Source organism: Misgurnus anguillicaudatus, chromosome 14 (genome assembly GCF_027580225.2).
Source record: "Misgurnus anguillicaudatus chromosome 14, ASM2758022v2, whole genome shotgun sequence".
In the NCBI taxonomy this organism is placed as follows: Eukaryota; Metazoa; Chordata; class Actinopteri; order Cypriniformes; family Cobitidae; genus Misgurnus; species Misgurnus anguillicaudatus.
Genome location: NC_073350.2, coordinates 20,335,401 through 20,356,380, shown reverse-complemented (window position 1 = coordinate 20,356,380; position 20,980 = coordinate 20,335,401). Strand labels below are relative to the sequence as shown.

At 35.5% G+C, this 20,980-nt stretch overlaps 1 protein-coding gene across 1 annotated transcript in view; it reads right to left on the bottom strand.

Moving 5' to 3' along the window:
• Positions 1 to 10,458: 10,458 nt before the first annotated feature.
• The window catches only part of LOC129428215 (uncharacterized), a 63,587-nt gene continuing 53,065 nt past the window's right edge, over positions 10,459 to 20,980 (bottom strand). Inside the window, exon 4 of the mRNA XM_073876017.1 lies at positions 10,459 to 10,898. Within this exon, the coding sequence (XP_073732118.1) occupies positions 10,883 to 10,898 (16 nt within the window). The 3' untranslated portion in view covers positions 10,459 to 10,882. The remainder of the gene's footprint in view (positions 10,899 to 20,980) is intronic.

Sequence of the window (20,980 nt, the reverse complement as noted above, 5' to 3'; positions counted from 1 at the left end):
TAACACACGCAAGAGAGCATTCGGTAAATATCATTATTAATTTTTGAAGGTGGCATTTAGCGGATTTTGCATCTGATATATATATGTATGTAAAAATTCCTTGCTGCACTTCAATTTTAAAGTTTAATCAACTTGAATTTACAATATATGTAACAATTTTTTTCCCGAAATTAATCAAAATAGATTTATTGCGTTTTGGAACCGAACTCCCATATAAATAAATAAATAAATAATTATTTATTTAATTTTTAATTAATTAATTAATTAATTTCTTTATTTATATGGGAGTTCGGTTCCAAAGCGCAATATATCTATTTTGATTAATTTCGGGAAAAATTGGTTTTCTATACCAAGAAAGTGACAAGATGAAAACCACTATTTTCTGTTACAAACTTTTACACAGCATCTTTAGGTTATAATAACTTAAAAAATTCAAATCCATAATTTGATTTTCAAAGATTTATTATAAAAACTTCTATATATTGAATCAATATATAAATGTGCATTCATTTTTGCCATGTTATATTCATTTAGTTGACTAGTGGTATACACTGATAAAAAATAAACATTAATGGCATTAATCAAAACACTTACTTTGTCAAATTAAAAACACTGTCATTGCTCCGGTCATCCTTGAGACATTGTCGCTGAACTTTTTCGACAGCGATCAGCTGTAAAATGTTTTGGTCCTGCTTGATTTTCGCTGATTTCATGTAAAATAATGGAAAGTTTTTCATAAGATCCCCTTGGGTCAATGTGTTAGCATGACAGAAGCTTCATGCTGTCGGGAGAACAAGCAACAGCCGGCATTTTTCTTTCGCCCGAGTGCCTCTCGCATAAATTATTCGATTTTGATGGCTTACGTTTCTTCTCCGCCACAAAAACCCACCACAGGTTTATCAATGTCATCAAAATTACTATTTTGTTTTTTGTTTGTTTGTTGATCACGCAGTACAAAGTAGATGAGAAAAAAACTAGGATTCCATGTGTATTCAAAGCACCATCATTATTGTTTACAATGCGTGGAATGGTGTGCTGTGATTGGTTAAGGGGATTTATTGCATCCTACAGAGAAGGAGGACTGGCATTTATCGCGTTTTGGAAAAAAGGGAGAAAAGATGACAGAATAACAAGGCGGATATTGGATTTTCCGAAATATACTTTTTAATACTGACCTGATACAATATTGATTTTGGCTGTAACAATTTTTTTTTTAATGGCGTTTATCGTGTTTTGGAACCAAACTCTTCATATATTTTTACATTTCCGGCTCTGTTTTGTACCCTATTCATATAAAGTGCCATTAAAAGTGAAACATGGGAAACATGTTTACACCAGATGTCAATGTCATACTGATTACAAAAAATTTCCATGTCACTGAACCTGCTTACCTGCCATTCAGATGTTATATAATAGCAGAATGTTTTCTCTAAGCGTGCTGTGTGTCTTTTTTATTGATCATATATATTAAGTTGGTGAGACGGGAGTGGGTGTTATTTAGAGCTTGTGCTAGCACTGGAATTCCAGCCATAAGTGTCATTTTGGACGAGGAAGAGACTAATGGATCAGGATTATACAAGATCTATAGTCACACACTGCAGTATCACTAGTTTATGTGGGCGTGCAGAACATCACAGTGCTTTAATATACACACGCTGCATGCCAATGTTTTAACACTCATAGCCCACATGATCTCACCGAATACCCCCGTTTCACACAGGCGCACGCACTCTTCATTTCTCGTGTCACAGAAGAGAGAACAAGGCTTTACAGTGCAAAAGGCAAGAAAATGAGTGAGAATCTGCTGCCATGGTGACTAGCCCAGCAGTATCTAATAGCAACGGGTTGCTAGGTAGCCGGTGCAGTTTGGAAAGACAGACTAGAATGCAGCATAATGCATGTGTTCATGGTAAATGACACAGAGAGGAAAATAGAGAGAAATTGACATATGAGCATCATTTGAGAGGTACAATCAATTGCAATGTTTTTGAACATTATACTCTTTAGAGGGGGACAAACTTCTAAAGAGGGGAACTGAAGCACTGGTTTGCAGACATGCCGTAGTGCGGCCCACACAAACACACAAGATATTGTTTAATATCACATTTTTTTCTAATGGCGATGCATGCATTTGTTTCTGCAGGGGAAAACAGAATCGGTGTATTTGCTCACATTATCATTATAAATTTGATGTCATTTGCAAGGTAATAAAAACAGTTTGAAAGCACAAGCAATAAACTCTGATTACATTGTGAGAGACTACAAAACAGTTTTGTACCTGATGTCAACCCAGTTTACCACGATGCCGTGACACAAGGGTTGATTCTTTTGACAGCCCATGCATGTGCGCTATGGGGATGCCTAATTATGCCAGACAAATTGATTAGTGAAAGGTGAGCGAGGTGTACAAGACAATTTAACCACCATCTTACCTGAATGGATCGGACGTGTTGACTGCTTGTCTGAGTAGAGGGTACAAGGTTCGACTTTGACATGCAAACGTGATGGACAGTTCAGATGGTGTGCTGAATAAAGGGCCTGTTTGTCGTGGTCTGTATTGCGGATGAGCCTGCCAGTAATCAGTAGGTTAATCGTTTTAGGTTTTCCAGGTTAAAAGCCCACAGCTGCAACAGAGGATGTTACATGTTAAATGAATAGGATGGCGAAGCCCCTAAAGACTTTGTTGCTCCAAAATCGTACCATGGTTTTTTTAGTTTCTCCATGTTGGTACATGTATGGTTGTGTGGCATATATGAGAATGATTGACACATTTAACTGGGTTGTACTAGTCACTGCTGTGTATATAGGCTACGATACATATTGTACATACATGTCTCTAAACAATATATTATTTATCAGTGTTCTGTGACTGAAGGGCATGTTTCCACATTGCATGTATATTGCAGAAGACTCGTGATTGACATGTCTGTGCACATGGCACATATTTTTAAACTGCACAGTACTGTATGTTTCAGTGTAGCAGGGTATTGGAGGGATACTCAGTGTGTGTGTGCATGAGTCCTCATTTAATATTCCCATTCCTGTGTTTTCCAAAACTATTCATTAGTGTGGTCTTTTGTCAATACACGCTCTTTTGAGCTCTGGTTTGGATTGATTGTCAGTTTGGGTTGGTATTGTTTTGTCTCCTACTTGCACGTAGTAATTTAAGCCACGTTTGAGGTATATTTCATTTAATACAGGAATTTGTCGTTGGCTGGACCTTAATAATGCCTGATATCAACAAATCATTGTTGCAGCGAGTGCTGTATTATTATTATTGGCTCTATAGCACCTAACCACCCAAAACATTATTTTCATTTATATGCTTAAAACACAAAACAAAGTTAAGGTTTAATATGTGGCCAAATTAGTTTGCAGAGTTACAGTTTGTAAAAGTGGGTTTTATTACCAATGTGCTGTTAAGCAAAATAGTCCTTAGCCTGCAGTTTGTAATAACTGAGCCACATCATCACTCCTATGACACAAGTTATTGCAGGATTATGTTTTTAAGTAAATGCATTACCATTCTTTATGATGTTTAAAGTTTATGCTGAAAGTCTTTATAGACTTATTTTTATACAAACATTAATTCTGACCATTTATACATTTCTTTACATATAACATCTCATAATCAATTATTTTAAAAAGCTGCGGAAGACCAGGTAGTGAAGAAAAAGCTGCTGCAAGTAGCTAACATATGGGAAATAATGTAATACTGTTTAATAAGTACTAGGTTTAATAGCCCATGAAGTTGGTTGAAAGGGTGAGATAATGCGCAGAGCGTCCAGAGCTGTAATGTGAAGGGTGGCTACTTTGTAATAGCTAAAATAGATTTGATTAAATTTGATTTTCTCTTATAAACAGTCCTACAGTATTTATACATGTATTCCATATAGTTTTAATGATACTGGTAAAATACCATTAAAGGCAGAGTAGGCAGGTTTAAGTCTAAAAAAGTCTCAAACACTGTCTAATATATATCAATACATAAGTAAAATGTAAGTACTCTGAAAAAGACAGTATAAAATTCGAGTGTCTGTAGACCTCTAACGACACAGCTAATTTTTCCATTCATTTTGCATGTAAGAGTTTCCGTGATGAAAGCAATGTTGACTCTGATGAGGACTACACTCCAGAGACAATACCGCTACTGCATCGTCAACTCGAGGAAAAGCCACGCAATATTTACTCTCGTTTGATTTCTTTATTTATTCCTTTTTTCCCTTGTTTGCCTTCGCTGACTGCATATGCAGGTACTGTGAGTTCTGAATGCTCTTTCTCTGCCGTACTTTTGCTCTTCCTAGATTTCGTGCCTTGTGCACTCTCAAATCAATCGAGTGTGCGCATGTCTGGACAGATCCTGTAGCAACAGGGGTGGTAGCCATGGTCGCAAGAGAGAGTGATAGTCGCGCAAGCCAGTCATTTGTTTCGTCCCGAATGGAAATAATTAGCTGTGTTTAAAACAGTCGTGAAAGGTCTACAGACAATCGAGATTTATACTCTCTTTTTCGGAGTACTTACATTTTACTTATGTATTGGTATATAAAGACAGTTTAAAAAAATTTGGAAAAAAGATTTTTTAGACAATTCTGCCTATCCTGCCTTTTAAAAGCATTTTAAAAAATACTGGTGAATCGGTCCTGGCAATTTACCAGTAAGAGAAGTTGTAAGGTTACAGTAATTTACTGGTACCATGCTATGTGTAAACAGAGAATAGAATTACCAGTATGAGCATGTACAACATCAAAACACGCTGACAGCTTTGGGCCAATCATAATGCCCAGTCAAAAATTATGCATTTACCCCCACACTGTTTACAGCAGTTTCTCTCTCCACCTGCTAGGAGTCGAACACACCCTGAAAGTTCTAAGATGCTGCCTTTCGGAGGCAACATTCCAAAGCATTAATGCATCAAGGCATGTCCGAATCCAATGTTAGGTTTACTTCCTGTCTCATGAGATACCTTTATTGTCTTGTCCCCGAATTAAGTGCGTGGGCGTGCACAAAGAATGTGATTGGTCGAGCCTGGTCGAGTAATAAAATGGCGGCCAAGGAAGTGACTTGAGCACAAGGTTAGTGTAAATAAATTTATTCACTTTTTACATCTTTTTATTGCATTTCAAGTATTACTATTGTAGTTTTAAAATATGTGATTACTTATTACAAACACACTCTCTGTTTATATTTCAAACAGAATACTCTTTTGCCGCCTATATGAAGTCGGTCCGAAAGCGTTTCTCTGAGCTGCCTTCATGCCTCCGAAGTCATTGCAACAAGCCAGCTGCCTAAGCTTTGGGACGCAACCCTAAAGTTATCGGTCACATATCTTCAGTTTACCATTTATTTGGCAAATTTCCCACTACCTTTACACACCCTCTGTGAAGACTTTTTGTAATCATTACTGTTGTTTCAAACCCAGGTACCGTATCTTTACCCATGTAAAGTCATTTTTTGTGATTTACTGTGTTCGGCATAAAATCATCCTGCATAATACGTAAAGAACATTCTGTGAAAATATAACCATGATATCTTTATTATTGACTGAGTAGGGTCATTTTTATCCTTTTAGTGGATAAACGTGGTTAAAGTTATCGACCACATCTCTTAAGTTTACCATTTATTTACCAAATGGCCCATTTTCTTCACACACCCCTCTGTGCAGACATTTTGAAATCATTACCGTTGGTTTAGACGCAGGCACCATATCTTTTCCTCTACAGTTCAGTTTGAAGTAATCTAATATAATATTGTTTGGTCAAGAGCAACCGCACAACAGAATTGAAAACAACAAACATACAGACGCACATTCGGATATAAAATCATAACATGCCATCGGCCACAAAATCAGCCTTGCTGTGCTGCAGTTTAGAGGAAACTTTCACTTTCTGACTTAATTTGCTGGTATTTTAGGACTGATGTGTGAATTATAGCTTCACAGTAAAAAGAAGAAATTAAAAGTTTGGTTCCAAAACACAATAAATCCATTTTGACTAATTTCGGTAAAAACGGATTTTCTATACCAAGAAAGTGACAAGATGAAAACCGCAATTTTCTGTTAAAAACTTTTACATAGCATCTTAAGGTTAAAATAACATTCAAATCCATAATTTAAAAAAAATATTTATTATAAAAACTTTTTTTCCGCAAAATGCAATAAATCCATGACAAGGTTTTTTTTCAAAATGCTATAAATCTATTGAATTAATATATAAATGTGCATTTATCTTTGCCATGTTATATTCATTTAGTTGACTAGTGGTATACACTGATTAAAAAATTAAACATTAATGGCATAAGTCAAAAAGCGTACTTTGTCATTTTAAGAACATGTCATTGCTGCTGTCATTGGAATGTCGTCACTGAACTTTTTTGACAGAGATCAGTATTTATTAATAATAATAAATTATTTGATTTTGATGGCTTATGTTTCTTCCCCACCACAGAAACCACCACAGGTTTATCAATTCCATCAAAATTACTATTTTGTTTTTATTTGTTTGTTTATTATGAAGTACAAAGTAGACAAGGAAAACTGGGATTCTGCGTGTATTCAATGCGCCAACATTGTTGTTTACAATGCGTGGAATGGTGCGCAGTGATTTGTTGAGCGGATTTATTGCATTCTGCAGAGGAGGAGGAGTGGCGTTTATCACGTTTTGGGGAAAAAGAAAGAAAAGATGACAGAATAACATGGCAGATATTGAATTTTGTGTAAAATTAAGAATTTGCTTTGTGCAAATGCGCATTTTCTCAATGAATGAATTTTAATGAATTACAGTGAAATCCCTGCACATCCAAAAGCCAGGGGGCGCTCTCGTGCAGAAACACCCTTTGTGCCACAGAAGAAGTAGCATTACAAACCCTATTCCAGGAAATGTCAACAGTAATATTTATATCGCTGTTCTTAAAATTATTTCAGGTATTTTCATTATAATAAGTAATTTTATGAATGATTTTTTTTAACAAGTGCTTTTTTAATTGCACGTTATAAACGACTCCGCCTCATAATGATTTTAGATTGATAAGGACTTCCTTATGACCAAATGTCGTAGTACACGCATAAGCTGTGCATGAAACACAGAATCGCAGCCTTGCGATTCAGAATCGATTTCAGACAGGCATTTTTAATGGGACACACGATTAATCGTTACAGCCCTAGTAATTTTTGGTAATTTACGGAGTCCAGTAATTGCAGATGGTGTAATTTTTATCCTCTGTCAGTGGTTTATTAATGTAGAGAAGCTATGTGTTTACTTTGGCACTGCCATTGACTGGAATAAATTGACCTTAGTGGAGGTTGGATCCAACCACCTTTATCTTTTAGGCAGGGGTAAGGATCATAGGGTTTTCTCAAAGTCATATATGCCCATAGGCTTTATGATCTGAGTTCAATTAGAATTTCTATATGGGTTAGGATGGAGAGCCAGCAGGGATTAAGCAGACAGACACAAAGCGGTCTTATTGGTGAAGGCTTATGTAACATCAATTATTAAAATAAGAGCTATTCACCTCAGATTACACCAAAGAACCCTTTGCCCTGTCGTTGCAAAATACCTGAGTAGGGTCCCTGGGTGTCTGAACCAGCCTTGTGTTATACCAGGTAGTTAAAGACCCTATCCTACATAATGTTAAAACATTATGAGAAAATATAACCTTGATATATTTAACATTGACTGAGTAAGGTCTTTTTAGTATGATAATTTCCCTTTTAGTGGATAAACACATTTAAAATGTCTTTCTTTAGGGATGTCTTTCTTTTTTTAAGTACTCAGAACCAGCCTGCAATATGAGAAATTGCAAATTGTGCAAATTAGCTATCAGATATTGGACCAGAATTTGATTTACTCAATTTCTTTAGTGAATTGGATGCTAAGAAACCCAGACAGTATATGTAAAAATAAATCATATCAATTCACAGTGAATTATCCCATACTTTAAGTAACAACATACACTTGCTATCTTGTGTGTTAATGTGTGTGAATTTGTTTAAAAGTGATTGTATGTGAGGGGTTCGTACACGGACCACTGACCTTGTGAGCGTGACTGATCGATTTTCACTGCATTGTGCTGAATAGATGGGTTACGGTTTGGGTGGTGGACCAGTGGTCGATAAACGTATCCTTGGCTTTTCATTTCTGTCTCTTTAATAAAGTGAACTGACCTAGAATCAAAAACATGAGCAACATATAACACTATTTTATATGGTTTAGTTTACCCATGAGAGACATAAGGTTAGTGTTCAACAATATATATACAGTAAGAGTGATTTTATATAGTTCAGATGCACACAAGAGACATGTCAGTGACAATGGCTATGATTGACAGATTGCTATGAGTAAGATGTGAATGTTGAGGTTGCCCTGACATTTGTTGAACTTGGTAAGATGAACAATATGATATGTCATGTTTGAGAGATGTTACAGGTCATTCTCTATTTTGTAGTGTCTGTGGGCGGGATGGTTGTGATATGGCCCTTATGAAACCCTTACCATTGCTGTAACTGGAGTCCGTGCCATTTTTGATGTTTATTTATTTATTTGTGGATTGTCTCCCTATAGGTTTCTCTGTGCTTTAATGAGGGTGACCTAAAAATGCCTTCTAATATATTTGCTATGTCTATGTAAAAATAGTTTTAACAGTCGTTGCTGGCTGAGAAACAAATTATTCATATGATGACTTTAAAATTATGAAGTGTTATTTTTATTTTAAATCCTATAGTCCTCATAAAATATACAACACAGTATATAGGTGCGTGATTCTCGCGAAATTAGACTTGGTGTCATAAAACATTTTGATAAAAACAAGTAAATGCAAAGCAAGAGTATCAAAATAAGAAGCATACAGTTACAAACATCTCATCGTGTACTATTTTGCACATGATTTCAAATGACATCATACAAACCAATTTTGTTTTTTTCACATTTAAGGGGAAATTTTCATTACCGCAATGTGTCTATGACTGATTTTGGTTCTTTGACATGAAAAAATTATAATTAAAAAATCTTAAAAATAAAAAGCTTCAGTGCATGTTACACTATAAACATTTACAGTAAAGAAACATGTGGTATTTGGTGATCATTGGTAAATGTCGAGACAATAATAAGGAATATAAATGTGTCCAAGAAAAATGTTGGAAGGGACATAATTGACTGTGACACTCAAGATGGCTACCAGATAAGCAGTTCTTGTTTTTTCTCTCCAGATAAAAGTTAAAATTTTGTTCGTCATAGTACCTAGACAACTTTTTAGTTCTCATTACCGAAACATGAGTTTGTTAATGCAAATACTTAATGTAATATCATGTTGCGGTAATGATATTTTTTATAATGGTAATCTAAAAAATTTAAATAATTCTATAGGAATTTTTTTTTACTTTTTAAGTTCAGACCTTAATCTTATATGCAAAAAAAAACTTCAATGGCTTTTTTTCCTTTTTTTATACTTTTTATTTTTTCTGCAACACATACCAACGAACAGAACAGACAGGTCACTGGGGTATCACATACAGATAAGATGTTCATGTACAGTTAACTTTATGTCAGGGGTTGCTCTCCAAATAATATCGGAAGAGAGAGAAAGAAAAAATAATAATAAAAAAAATATATATATATATATATATATATATATATATATATATATATATATATATATATATATATATATATATATATATATATATATATATATATTAGGGCTGTCAATAGATTAAAAAAATTTATCTAGATTAATCGCATGATTTCATGAGTTAACTGCGATTAATCGCAAATTAATCGCACATTTTTATCCATTCTAAATTTACCCTAATTTAACACTTTTCAGGTTTTTAATATTCTAATCATATATAGGGGAGAGCGGGGTAAGTTGTCACACGGGTAAGTTGTCACACTGTTAATAACTCCAACACTAGAGGCTCTATCTCAAAAATCAAATAGCCACTTTATGTGACTTCTTCTTCTATAGTGAACTTCCTGTTCACATGTGGTCAAGATCACTGTAATCTGAGGTTAGCACAATTTTCTTATTTTTCTGCTTAAAAAGTAAAAAAAAATCACTTTACATTTTATGCAATACAACTTTGTTAGGTGTGAATGTTTAAAATGATTATTTTGCACAAAATAGAGGAGACCGTAAAGTGTCTTTTGATACTTTAGCTAAAGTGATATGATGAGCTAAACTTGAGATTTAGACAACATTAGCACACAAGTAAGTATGGGGCAAGTTGTCTCAATGACTTTGGGGCAAGTCGTCACATCTGACAACTTGCCCCTGTACAAACAAACACATCGAACATGCTCAGAAAACATGATATAGAAAAGAATAAGCCTCAATCTAGCAAAAAGCTGTTTCAAAAGAAAGGGAAGCAGAAATCTGGACCTATGAAAAACAAGGCAGCTAAAAGAAGAAAAATCATGCAAGAGTCATCATCAGATGATGAAGAGTGCTTCTGCCTCGTTGCACCTCAGGCCAGGCAATTTATGTGTGTCAGAATTGTGATTCTGGAGATGAGTCCTATTAGTCATACAGGGCATCTGTTTTGTTCAGAGGTTCAACATGTTAAGTTAAGCAAGTTATCTGCAGCGTTCCATTCAGTTATCTGGTTTTATGTGAAAGCCATAGAACATTTGAACCAAAGTTCAAAGTAAAGTGGTCTTGCCACTTAATTGAAATGTGCATTATTTTGATTGAAATAATTGTTTTTCCAGATTCTCCAGGCACGGATGTTTATATTTCCAGTTTGGTTTGAGTTTAAAAATTAAAATCAATATTCACAATTAAGTAGTTGTGTTCTTATTTTTAGATAATCTAGTGTGACAACTTACCCGCCCTAGTGTGACAACTTACCCTCCGATGGGGCAAATTGTCACAAGTGCACAGTCACTATTCAACAGTCTACAACTCTGTAATGAGATAAGATATAAAGATGTTATGAATACAACATATGTGCCCAAGACTTCCTTCTTTCATTTGGTATGAGATTTATACCATTTTGATGTATGGTGCTCAGTAAATGTTAGACAGTGTGAAAAGTGTGACAACATACCCCGCTCTCCCCTACATATATATAGATGCTTTATGCAAATGTATGTTAACAATAGCCTGTTTACATTTTTAACAGGATCATCAGCCATTGTTTTGTATACTAATTTTCCTTTAAGAAGATTTTTCTTTCTCCATTTTTGTTTGCGGCTGTATCATTTGTGACCTGTGCTGGCAAGTTGAGTCAGAATTAGCCAATTTTAAAAAAAAATAGTTGTTCTTATTTTGACATTCTCTATTAAAAACATAGAACAATGCATGATTTGTTGAAATATAACAAAATATGACAGAACTACACGTGTTTGAAGATGAAAGAGTCAAATTACCACAAAAATTACCACATCCATACATTATATTACCACATCAATACCTTAAAATCACTGGTAAAACTAATAGATTTAGCACACACAAAGCAAAAACATCATCAATGTATGTTCAACTTTTTTCCTTTTGTTTGATTGACATTGAGACAGACTGCTTAAAATCTAAGTGATCTAATATAATGTTACACATCTGATAGTTTTACCCAACAGGTAACCAAACAATTACTTAAAACATAACAGATTATAGAGCCTACCTGCGTGAATTCTTATCAAAACAGATATTTGTAAAACTGTAATTTTGTGTAGATGTCTCCAGGTCGCGCACTCGCGCGTCTGTGTGCACGCGCTTCAGATGTCAGTCAGTCAGCGTGAGGGGATCGCTTTTGAGTCTTGTCGCTCTTAATAACTCTTTAACATTAATCAGGTACCGAACTTTATCTCTCTTAATGACTATTTTAACATCAAGCAAGTCCTGCAGTCTATTTTTTAAGTCATGCATAAAAGCGAAACCAAAATGAATTGAGACGCATTTTTGTATTAGATTAAGCATTAGGAGGACGGTAACGTTACACCTCTCAGACGTATAAATAAAGATAATTTCAGATGTCCAACGAGCATTTAAAGCATTGGATTTGGTAGACGATTTGCTTAATGTTCTTATTTCTATGAAAACCTTTTACTCATTTAGAGAGAGTCACATTTGTCTGCGTCTCTGTTCATTCAACTGTATGGGCTGGACCAAGGGTCAAACAGAAATTGCGCGTTGCGTTAATCTCCGTTAATAAAATTAGTGGCGTTAAAATGAATTTGCGTTAACGCGTTATTAACGCGTTAATTTTGACAGCCCTAATATATATATATATATATATATATATATATATATATATATATATATATATATATATATATATATATATATATATATATATATATATATATATATATATAATAAAATAAATGAAAATGAAAACATCCACCAGGAGAATATATATCTAAAAAAAAAAAAAAAAGTTCAAGGTCCTCTCATAAAACAAAAAGCACAGACATTGCAGGACATTTACAACCTCTCATTATGTTCGATCCACACTCCTATACTTAAACTATTTTGACCAGTACTTGTAAAATTTATCCATGCTTAATCTTAGAGAAAAGGTGAGATTCTCCATATCATACATATTTTTTACAATCATTATCCATTCTTTTTTTGTTGGTGGGTTCACATCCAACCATTTCTTAGTTATTGCCTTTTTGCTAGCAACCAGTAATATTTTAAGTAGGTACTTGTTTTGAGTGTTAAAATCAGGTGGTAACCTTCAAAGCTTTTAAAAAAATCTGATGCTGGACACCTGGACACTTTTAAGTCTGGATTTTGTGAGAATCACCAAGGTATGCATGCATGTGTCATGACACTTTAAATCACACTTAAACTCATTTGCACAAGCTTTTTGTAACTGTGCAGCATAAATTTCCACCTCACATTTTCCGTGTCGGTGTGCTACTTTCCTGCAGGCTATGTTCTGTACATTACTATGTGCACACTCCGTCCTCTGTTATTTGGTCTTACCCCTTTACTCATTAGCGTTTTTAACCCACTGCCTTTTGTGCCGGTTGGTGATCTCCACATTTCTGCTTTAGTAGATCTGACTCTGCCAGCCCATCGCTCTCCTGATGCCAGTTGGCCCACAGTTGCCAGGATACACCATTATAAACAGACAGTCACAGAATACAAATGCAGATGTTAGAGGAATAACTATACATTGCGGGATAAGGGAAAGCATACATAATAAACAGCAAACCTGCAATTTTAAAAATAAAGGTTGCAAAAAGTCTGACGGCTGTATGGTTTCATAAAGAAACTTTAACCTCCACAGAACCTTTCTTCTTCTTCTTTAGAGTAATTAAACGTTCAACAGACTATAAAAAAGTAAGAAAGAAATTATTGTTTGAAGAAGCTTTGACTGAAAGGATCTTTGGGGAGCCAATAATGGCATTATTGTGAAAAACACTATTTAGTACATTTACAGGGACCTTGCCTTTGGAAAAAAACGCTGACCTTCTGTGTGTTACCACAGATGCAAAAAATTAAAAAATTAATATTAATATAAAAAGGCACAAAACTGTACCCATCTTTTCTGTCGCTGAGGTGGTACCCATTTAATTTTTTACCTTTATGGGCAGTGGCGGCCAGTGACTTTTTTTCGAGGGCGCACGATGCAAAGTTCGTCTCAACATGTACGTGGTTTGTAATTTCAAAATATGTGTTCGGCATGTGTCTCGTCAAAAAAAAAGTGCCTGTGGCAGATGCGTCTAAAGGGTTTATGATAAAAGAGACGCTCGTGTTTGCCAGATACTCACATAATCTCATGTGTAATCAGAGTTTACTATTAAGTGAGTGTCTTGCGTGTATTTTGTGAACGTGAGCGTCTCTTTTGTCATAAAAACGCGTGTGCAGCAGGCACTTGTTTTGGCATAACACGTGGTGCACATGTTGCACATGGTTCACATGACGCAACAAGCACATGTTTTGAAAACACGAGCTACACATGACACACCCGAACACTTAGGGTGTTTTCACATAGTTCATTTCAAAAGAACCAAACCCAGTTCACTTAAAGTGAACCAGAAAAGGAACTAGCCGAATGTGACCTCAGTCCTTTTGGTTTTCACAATAAAGTGGACTCAAAAGAGGACCCAGTGATCTCAGACCCTTTCTTGTTCACATCACAACTTTATAAGAACTCAGATCCCAGCTTTCTGTGCAGCAGTTGATTTTAATACAATGTCCAAACAACACGCAAAGTGTACCGGGACCTCATTGATTTCACATATCAAAAAGAAATCGAACCACAAAAGAACCCAAAAGCAACCGTACTCAGACCACCTCCTGATGTGGTCTGAGTTCGGTTTACTTTTGGGTCCCTTTAGGGGGGTCTGAGATCACTTGGTTTGTTCACAAATACACCCTTGAACTGCTCTGAGAACGTTTGGAGGGCTCAAACGAACTAGGTGTGAAAACACCCTTAGTTTGAATTTGCGGCCCTCGGAAGAGCAGTCATCAGCCACCACTGTTTATGGGTATACAACACAGTGAAATGTTGTACTTTTTGAGATGCTTGGTTCAAGATTTATAGCCGGATTGAAATCCGGACTAATATCGCCTGTAAAAAAAGTCCCCAAAGAGATGCTGCGGACTGCATGTTGTTCTACCGAGTCTGATATGAAGCCCTGCAGAAAATGAACTCGCGTAACTCAAACTCTTGACAATGATGATCCACGAGAAAAACAACAGAGCTCTGAATTATAGAGTAGCACAACCTTTATCCCTCACCAGAATAGACAGCCTTTGTGCCATTCACCATGATCAGTCATCTTTATAAACTTAAAGCCCAGGTTCAGGTAAATCTTACAGTAAAATGAATATGTTTTACACTGCAAATACCTTAAAATAATAATTAAACTAAATCTACTTTAACAAAATAAACTTTGCAGGCACTTGCAATAAAAGGTACTGAAAAATGCAATGGTACTAGCATGGATTATTGAAATGCAGTTTAGGCGAACCTATGTGCATCATGTCAGTGTTATTCATTGTTTAAACTCAGTATGATCTCAATGAAGAGCAGTACTGAGCATCTACTGTAGCTCATCATGTTTATTGTTTGTGTTGGTGTATCTTCAAAATAATGAAATATCTCACATTGTTTTGTGGCCATTTTAGAGAAATCTAGTTTGTATTATGTAAATACAGATTTTTTTTTTTATTTCTTTAATGTACTGCACTTTCAGAACATAAATGAATTATACGAGCATCTCAAGTACACCATCAAAATGGTGTGCGGTGTTCCTTTATCCTTTATATTATATTTAATGCTTTGTTTTGAGTAACTTGTTAAGTAAAAACTTGATTTTTTGCTCAGTATAAATAATACTAAATGCTAACAAATGTCTTAAATCTGTATAATCGCACTTTACTGCACACTTTCTAATAAATACTAAAACATTTACTGCACGCTAAAAATATGAGAATGCTAGATTTAAGTTAAATAGTGTTAGAAATAAAAGTAATATATATTTCCAGGACACACACACAGTGTGACAGATGGTAGATGACCGAACAGATTTTAGTGCATTTAGTGCACACAAATCTAGTGCATTAGATTTGTGGGCATGCAGTGACAAAATAGATGAAGGTAAAATGTAGGCAAGTTAGAGAATAATACTGTGAAAATTATTCATTTTATACTTTATCGTTTTAAAGACTTACAAAACCGAGTTGTGACAGCGGTCCTTTGAGGTGAATATATTTGAATTTCGGTCTCAAAGCTCAATGTGAAGGCTTTTAAGATAGCTCAAAGCAACCGTGCTGTAGGATGTCTTGAGTGCATAATTTTAGATACCTGTAGTATGCAATATGCATTTATATTTGGCTTATATGCATCATTTTTGATATGTGGAATTGAATCCCAATCCATGAATTATTTAATAAGTCAAACATTATGTGCAAAACTGTGTAATGAAGATTGCTTTTACATTAACACTGAAACAAGTGTTCAGTCTCTGTAAATGACACATAATATAACACATACCGTAATAAAACTTGCTTGTTCGTAGTGTCCATAGACTGTAAAAAAAGATGGACGACGCCTGTTCGCTCTCTTCCATTGGTGAAAAGTGAAGCCGCCAGTGTCCCGATATGGCGCTGACATCTTGGGTCTTGAGTCTGCGAAGTAGCGATTTCGGGACCAGTCATGCGCAGTAGTGAGCAGGAAGTGAAGCCGCGAAATCAAAACCCCGCCCTCGCTCTCGTAGAATGCACATATCACACGATATCACAGCTGTCAATCATGACGTGTTTTTATATCATTAAATAACTAACTAAACACAAACCTATTTTAAAAACAAACATTTGAATGTACATGTAAATCACAGAAACCAGCTTCGGAAAAAAGATAATTGAAGTGTAATTAATTTTTTTAGTTGGTCTCAAGTCCCATTGAATAACATGGGGAGGCGGGGTTTATGACCTATACTGGGACCAGTCACTGGGGGGCGATCAAGACGTTTTGGTTTCACTTTTCAGGGCTTGTGCGGCACGCTTGGTAGTGTCCTAAAAAACTAAATTATTCTAAAAAAAAGATTACCAGCATGCCCATGGTGCTTGCCCGAGTAAAACTTAGCACTATGATGCTATACGATATTACGGTTGTCAAGGCATTGCTATGTGGTTGCTATGGTGTTTTTAGTGTTGCGCTTTATGGTTGTTCAGACCTCTCTCTGTTTTCCAGTCCATAGACAGGCTTGGGTCCTTCCTCTGGTGTAAGTCTATTTCTACTCAATTTATTATGCGTCAGGTGAAAATTACAAGGTCAATTCAAAAGTAATAGAACAGTTCTTTTCAAGTCGTGCAATTTGTGATAACATTCATATCCATAGCACAAATAGTGTGGAATGAGTTAAATCACATTAAAAAGTTTGTTCAAATCACTAACACCAAGTATGAGAAATAATAATGGCGATGCTTGCCTTAGCAAGAATAAACCCAATGATTTTTCTGCACATGGCTTGATTCTGTTTGCACATATGCCACATAAGTAAAATCCAGCATCGATCCATGTGCAATAGCAAGCTAAATAAAGTACAGATGCATTGCATAAGTTGATCATTTATATCTTAAGACAGTATGACTTTACTCATAACATGAGTCTTTAAACATTATAAAGCAAGAACACAACAGACAACCTTGTAATTCACAGAGATTATTACTGTATAATTGCATAATTTTCTAAATCAGCAAGCAAACACAAGCAAATCCCATATAATTACAGCAATAGCAATTATTATAATTTTACCAAACTGTATATTAAATTATGATGTACCCAAAATACTGTAGGGAAAGGTGTGCAGTTACCATACTTGCAAAAATGCATCAAGCATTGTTTTGAAGTTTAGCAAAAACAAATTGAATTGAGAATGATGTATTGCTTTATGATATTCTGTGTTGTTGTTTTTTATAATTTTACACTTCCTTTCCTTGGGAGTTTGATATATATATATATATATATATAAGCAAACACATTCTGGGTCAAGAAAAAGGCTTGTTATTCATCCCCCTAGCAAGGCATGGAGCTTTAGCATATCTCATTCTGATTTACTACTGAGCTCACGCAAGGGTTTTTCTTTTTTGTTTGCCTATTTGGGGGTAATTTTCATTGCCATTACATTTACTACGAACCAGCGCATACATTATGATAAGATGCTTGAGTTGTAGTGTGACCAAAATGTGAACCACTTCATTAGTAATTGCACATTTTCTTCCCAGATCTCAATATTGTGAATATTTGCATTATGAGATTAATAACTTGATTAAAGTGATAGTTCCCTCAAAATTGAAAATACTCAATTACATAATTTTACACTTCTTTGCTCTGCTGAACACAAAGGAAGATATTTGTAATAAAACAGAAAACAAGAGCATCATTGACTTCCATAGTAGAAAAAACAAATAATATGGAAGTCAATGGTGCTCAGAAAGGTTTGTAACGTATGAAAGTAAATTAATTTTTATTTTTGGGGTTAGCTATTAAAGGAAAACACCACCGTTTTTCAATATTTTACTATGTTCTTACCTCAACTTAGATGAATTAATACATACCTATCTTTTTTCAACGCGTGCACTTTTAATCTTTGTACAGCGCGTCGTGAATGTGTTAGCATTTAGCCTAGCTCCATTCATTCCTATGGCTCCAAACAAGGATGAATTTAGAAGCCACCAAACACTTCCATGTTTTCCCTATTTAAAGACGGTTACATGAGTAGTTACACGAGTAAGTATGGTGGCACAAAATAAAACTTTTGTTTGGAGCCATAGGAATGAATGGGTCTAGGCTAAATACTAACATATTCAAGAAGCGCTGTACAGAGTTAAAAGTGCACGCATTCAAAAATATAGGCATGTATTAATTAAGTAGAGGAAATAACATAGTTAAATATTGCTATATATATATATAAGTCTGTTTTATATGCGTGGAGAGCAAATGTCGTTATCCATATTACAGTAAGGAAAATAAGTATTTGAACACCCTGCTATTTTGCAAGGTCTCCCACTTAGAAATCATGGAGGGGTCTGAAATTGTCATTGTAGGTGCATGTCCACCGTGAGAGACATAATCTAAAAAAAAATCCAGAAATCACAATGTATGATTCTTTAACTATTTATTTGTATGAAACGGCTACAAATAAGTCCACTGTTGGAGCAATCATTAAAAAATGGAAGAAGCCAAACATGACTGTCAGTCTCCCTCGGACTGGGGCTCCATGCATGATCTCACCTTGTGGGGTCTCAATGATCCTAAGAAAGGTGAGAAATCAGCCCAGAACTACACGGGAGGAGCTGGTCAATGACCTGAAAAGAGCTGGGACCACCATTTCCATGGTTACTGTTGGTAATACACAAAGACGTCATGGTTTGAAATCATGCATGGCACGGAAAGTTCCCCTGCTTAAATAAGCACATGTCCAACCCCGTCTTAAGTTTGCCAATGACCATTTGGATGATCCAGAGGAGTCATGGGAGAAAGTCATGTGGTCAGATGAGACCAAAATAGAACTTTTTGGTCATAATTCCACTAAACATGATTGGAGGAAGAAGAATGATCAGTACCATCCCAAAAACTCCATACCTACTGTGAAGCATGGGTGTGATAGCATCATGCTTTGGGGATGTTTTTCTGCACATGGGACAGGGTGACTGCACTGTATTAAAGAGAGGATGACCGGGGCCATGTATTGCAAGATTTTGGGGAACAACCTCCTTCCCTCAGTTAGAGCATTGAAGATGGGTCGACGTTGGGTCTTCCAACATGACAATGACCCAAAGCACACAGCCAGGATAACCAAGGAGTGGCTCTGTAAGAAGCATATCAAGGTTCTGGCGTGGCCTAACCAGTCTCCAGACCTAAACCCAATCGAGAATTTTTGAAGGAAGCTCAAACTCCGTGTTTCTCAACGACAGGCCAGAAACCTGAGTGATCTAGAGAAGATCTGGGTGGAGGAGTGGGCCAACATCCCTTCTGCAGTGTGTGCAAACCTGGTGAAACACTAAAGGGAAAGGTTTGACCTCTGTAATTGCAAACAAAGGCTACTGTACCAAATATTAACATTGACTTACTCAGGTGTTCAAATACTTATTTGCAGCTGTATCGTACAAATAAATAGTTAAAAAATCATACATTGGGATTTATTTTAGATTATGTCTCTCACAATGGACATGCACCTACGATGACAATTTCAGACCCCTCTATTATTATTTCCAAGTGGGAGAACTTGCAAAATAGCAAGGTGTTTATTTTATTTTGCTCACTGTATATCCATGGTAAACATGTTTGAAACGATTAATACTGTGCCATAGTGATTTTTACTGTGCCAAGTCATTTAAATATTCCTTACACCCTTGGCTTAAGGAAATGTTTAAATTTATATGCTTAAACTGTATAAAAATATATATAGATACTTGAGTGTCTCTGGCCAAGCCTCAAGTAAAAAAAATATAATTATAATATTTATGCCTACAGGCGTAATTAGCAAATACTGCTCAAATATTTGTTTTTAAATATCCCTCGATAATGATTAATTTCCCTGGATTCATAAAACCAAATTTCAAACACTTACATTTTATTGGTCCTTTTAGTTGCTACAAACTTTATTTTTTATTGGTGTACAAGAGTATAAGCTTAGGGGCTTTGTGGTTCTTCTTCTAAAATCACTGCTGTTGCCTCAACATACATTGGAAATCCATGAGCCTCAAAAGCACCTGGTTAATTTATGATTCAATTTCCAATCGTGTCTGTTAAGATTACTGCGGTAGATGTCTCATGCACAAATAACACATTCCTCAGTCTCTGGACAATTTAGGTTTTTGATTGAATCCAATCTGGTTTTAGTTGTGTGATTTCAGACCTTGTTTAAAGTTCAATCACTGACTTCTGCGCATGGATTAATAGATGAATGAACAACATCCAGGGTCAAAGATGCTGATGGGAAATGTCTCCTCTGATCAATATATTTGAGTTTGTTCATCAAAATGATGATAGTTTATCAGAAGTTTAATAAAATGAGTTTTTAATAGATAGATAGAAAGACAGATATTGCATCATGATCAAGTACTGTAGTATACAGAAATACTGACGCTTCCTCCGCTCTTGCACTTGATCAATGTGTTAACTGGCACTGAAAATATTGTTATTAAAAGCAGATATTCCTAAACAACATATTTCTTGAAAATCTTTATAATCCCAGATCTGTATATGTATTCTTGAAAAAGTTTTAGTTGCCAACGTCTATATGTTAACTTTGCTCTGTGCACGTATGTGTATTTGCGCACGTCGTCTTCTGTCTAAAACTCACTCTTTACTATCCAGGCAGCACCTACTGACAAAGGAATAAAGCTTTGCATCTCAGATCAAAGGTGCCTCTAGAGAGATGACTCTATATCGACAGATTAAATGGAAATGTATTCTGCTTTTTGTTCTGCTATTTCTCTTTTTTCCCACTAAATTGCAAAGGGGCGGCGTTCCCACAAGAGCAACATGTATCAACTTCAAATGGTCCCTTTCTACCTCATC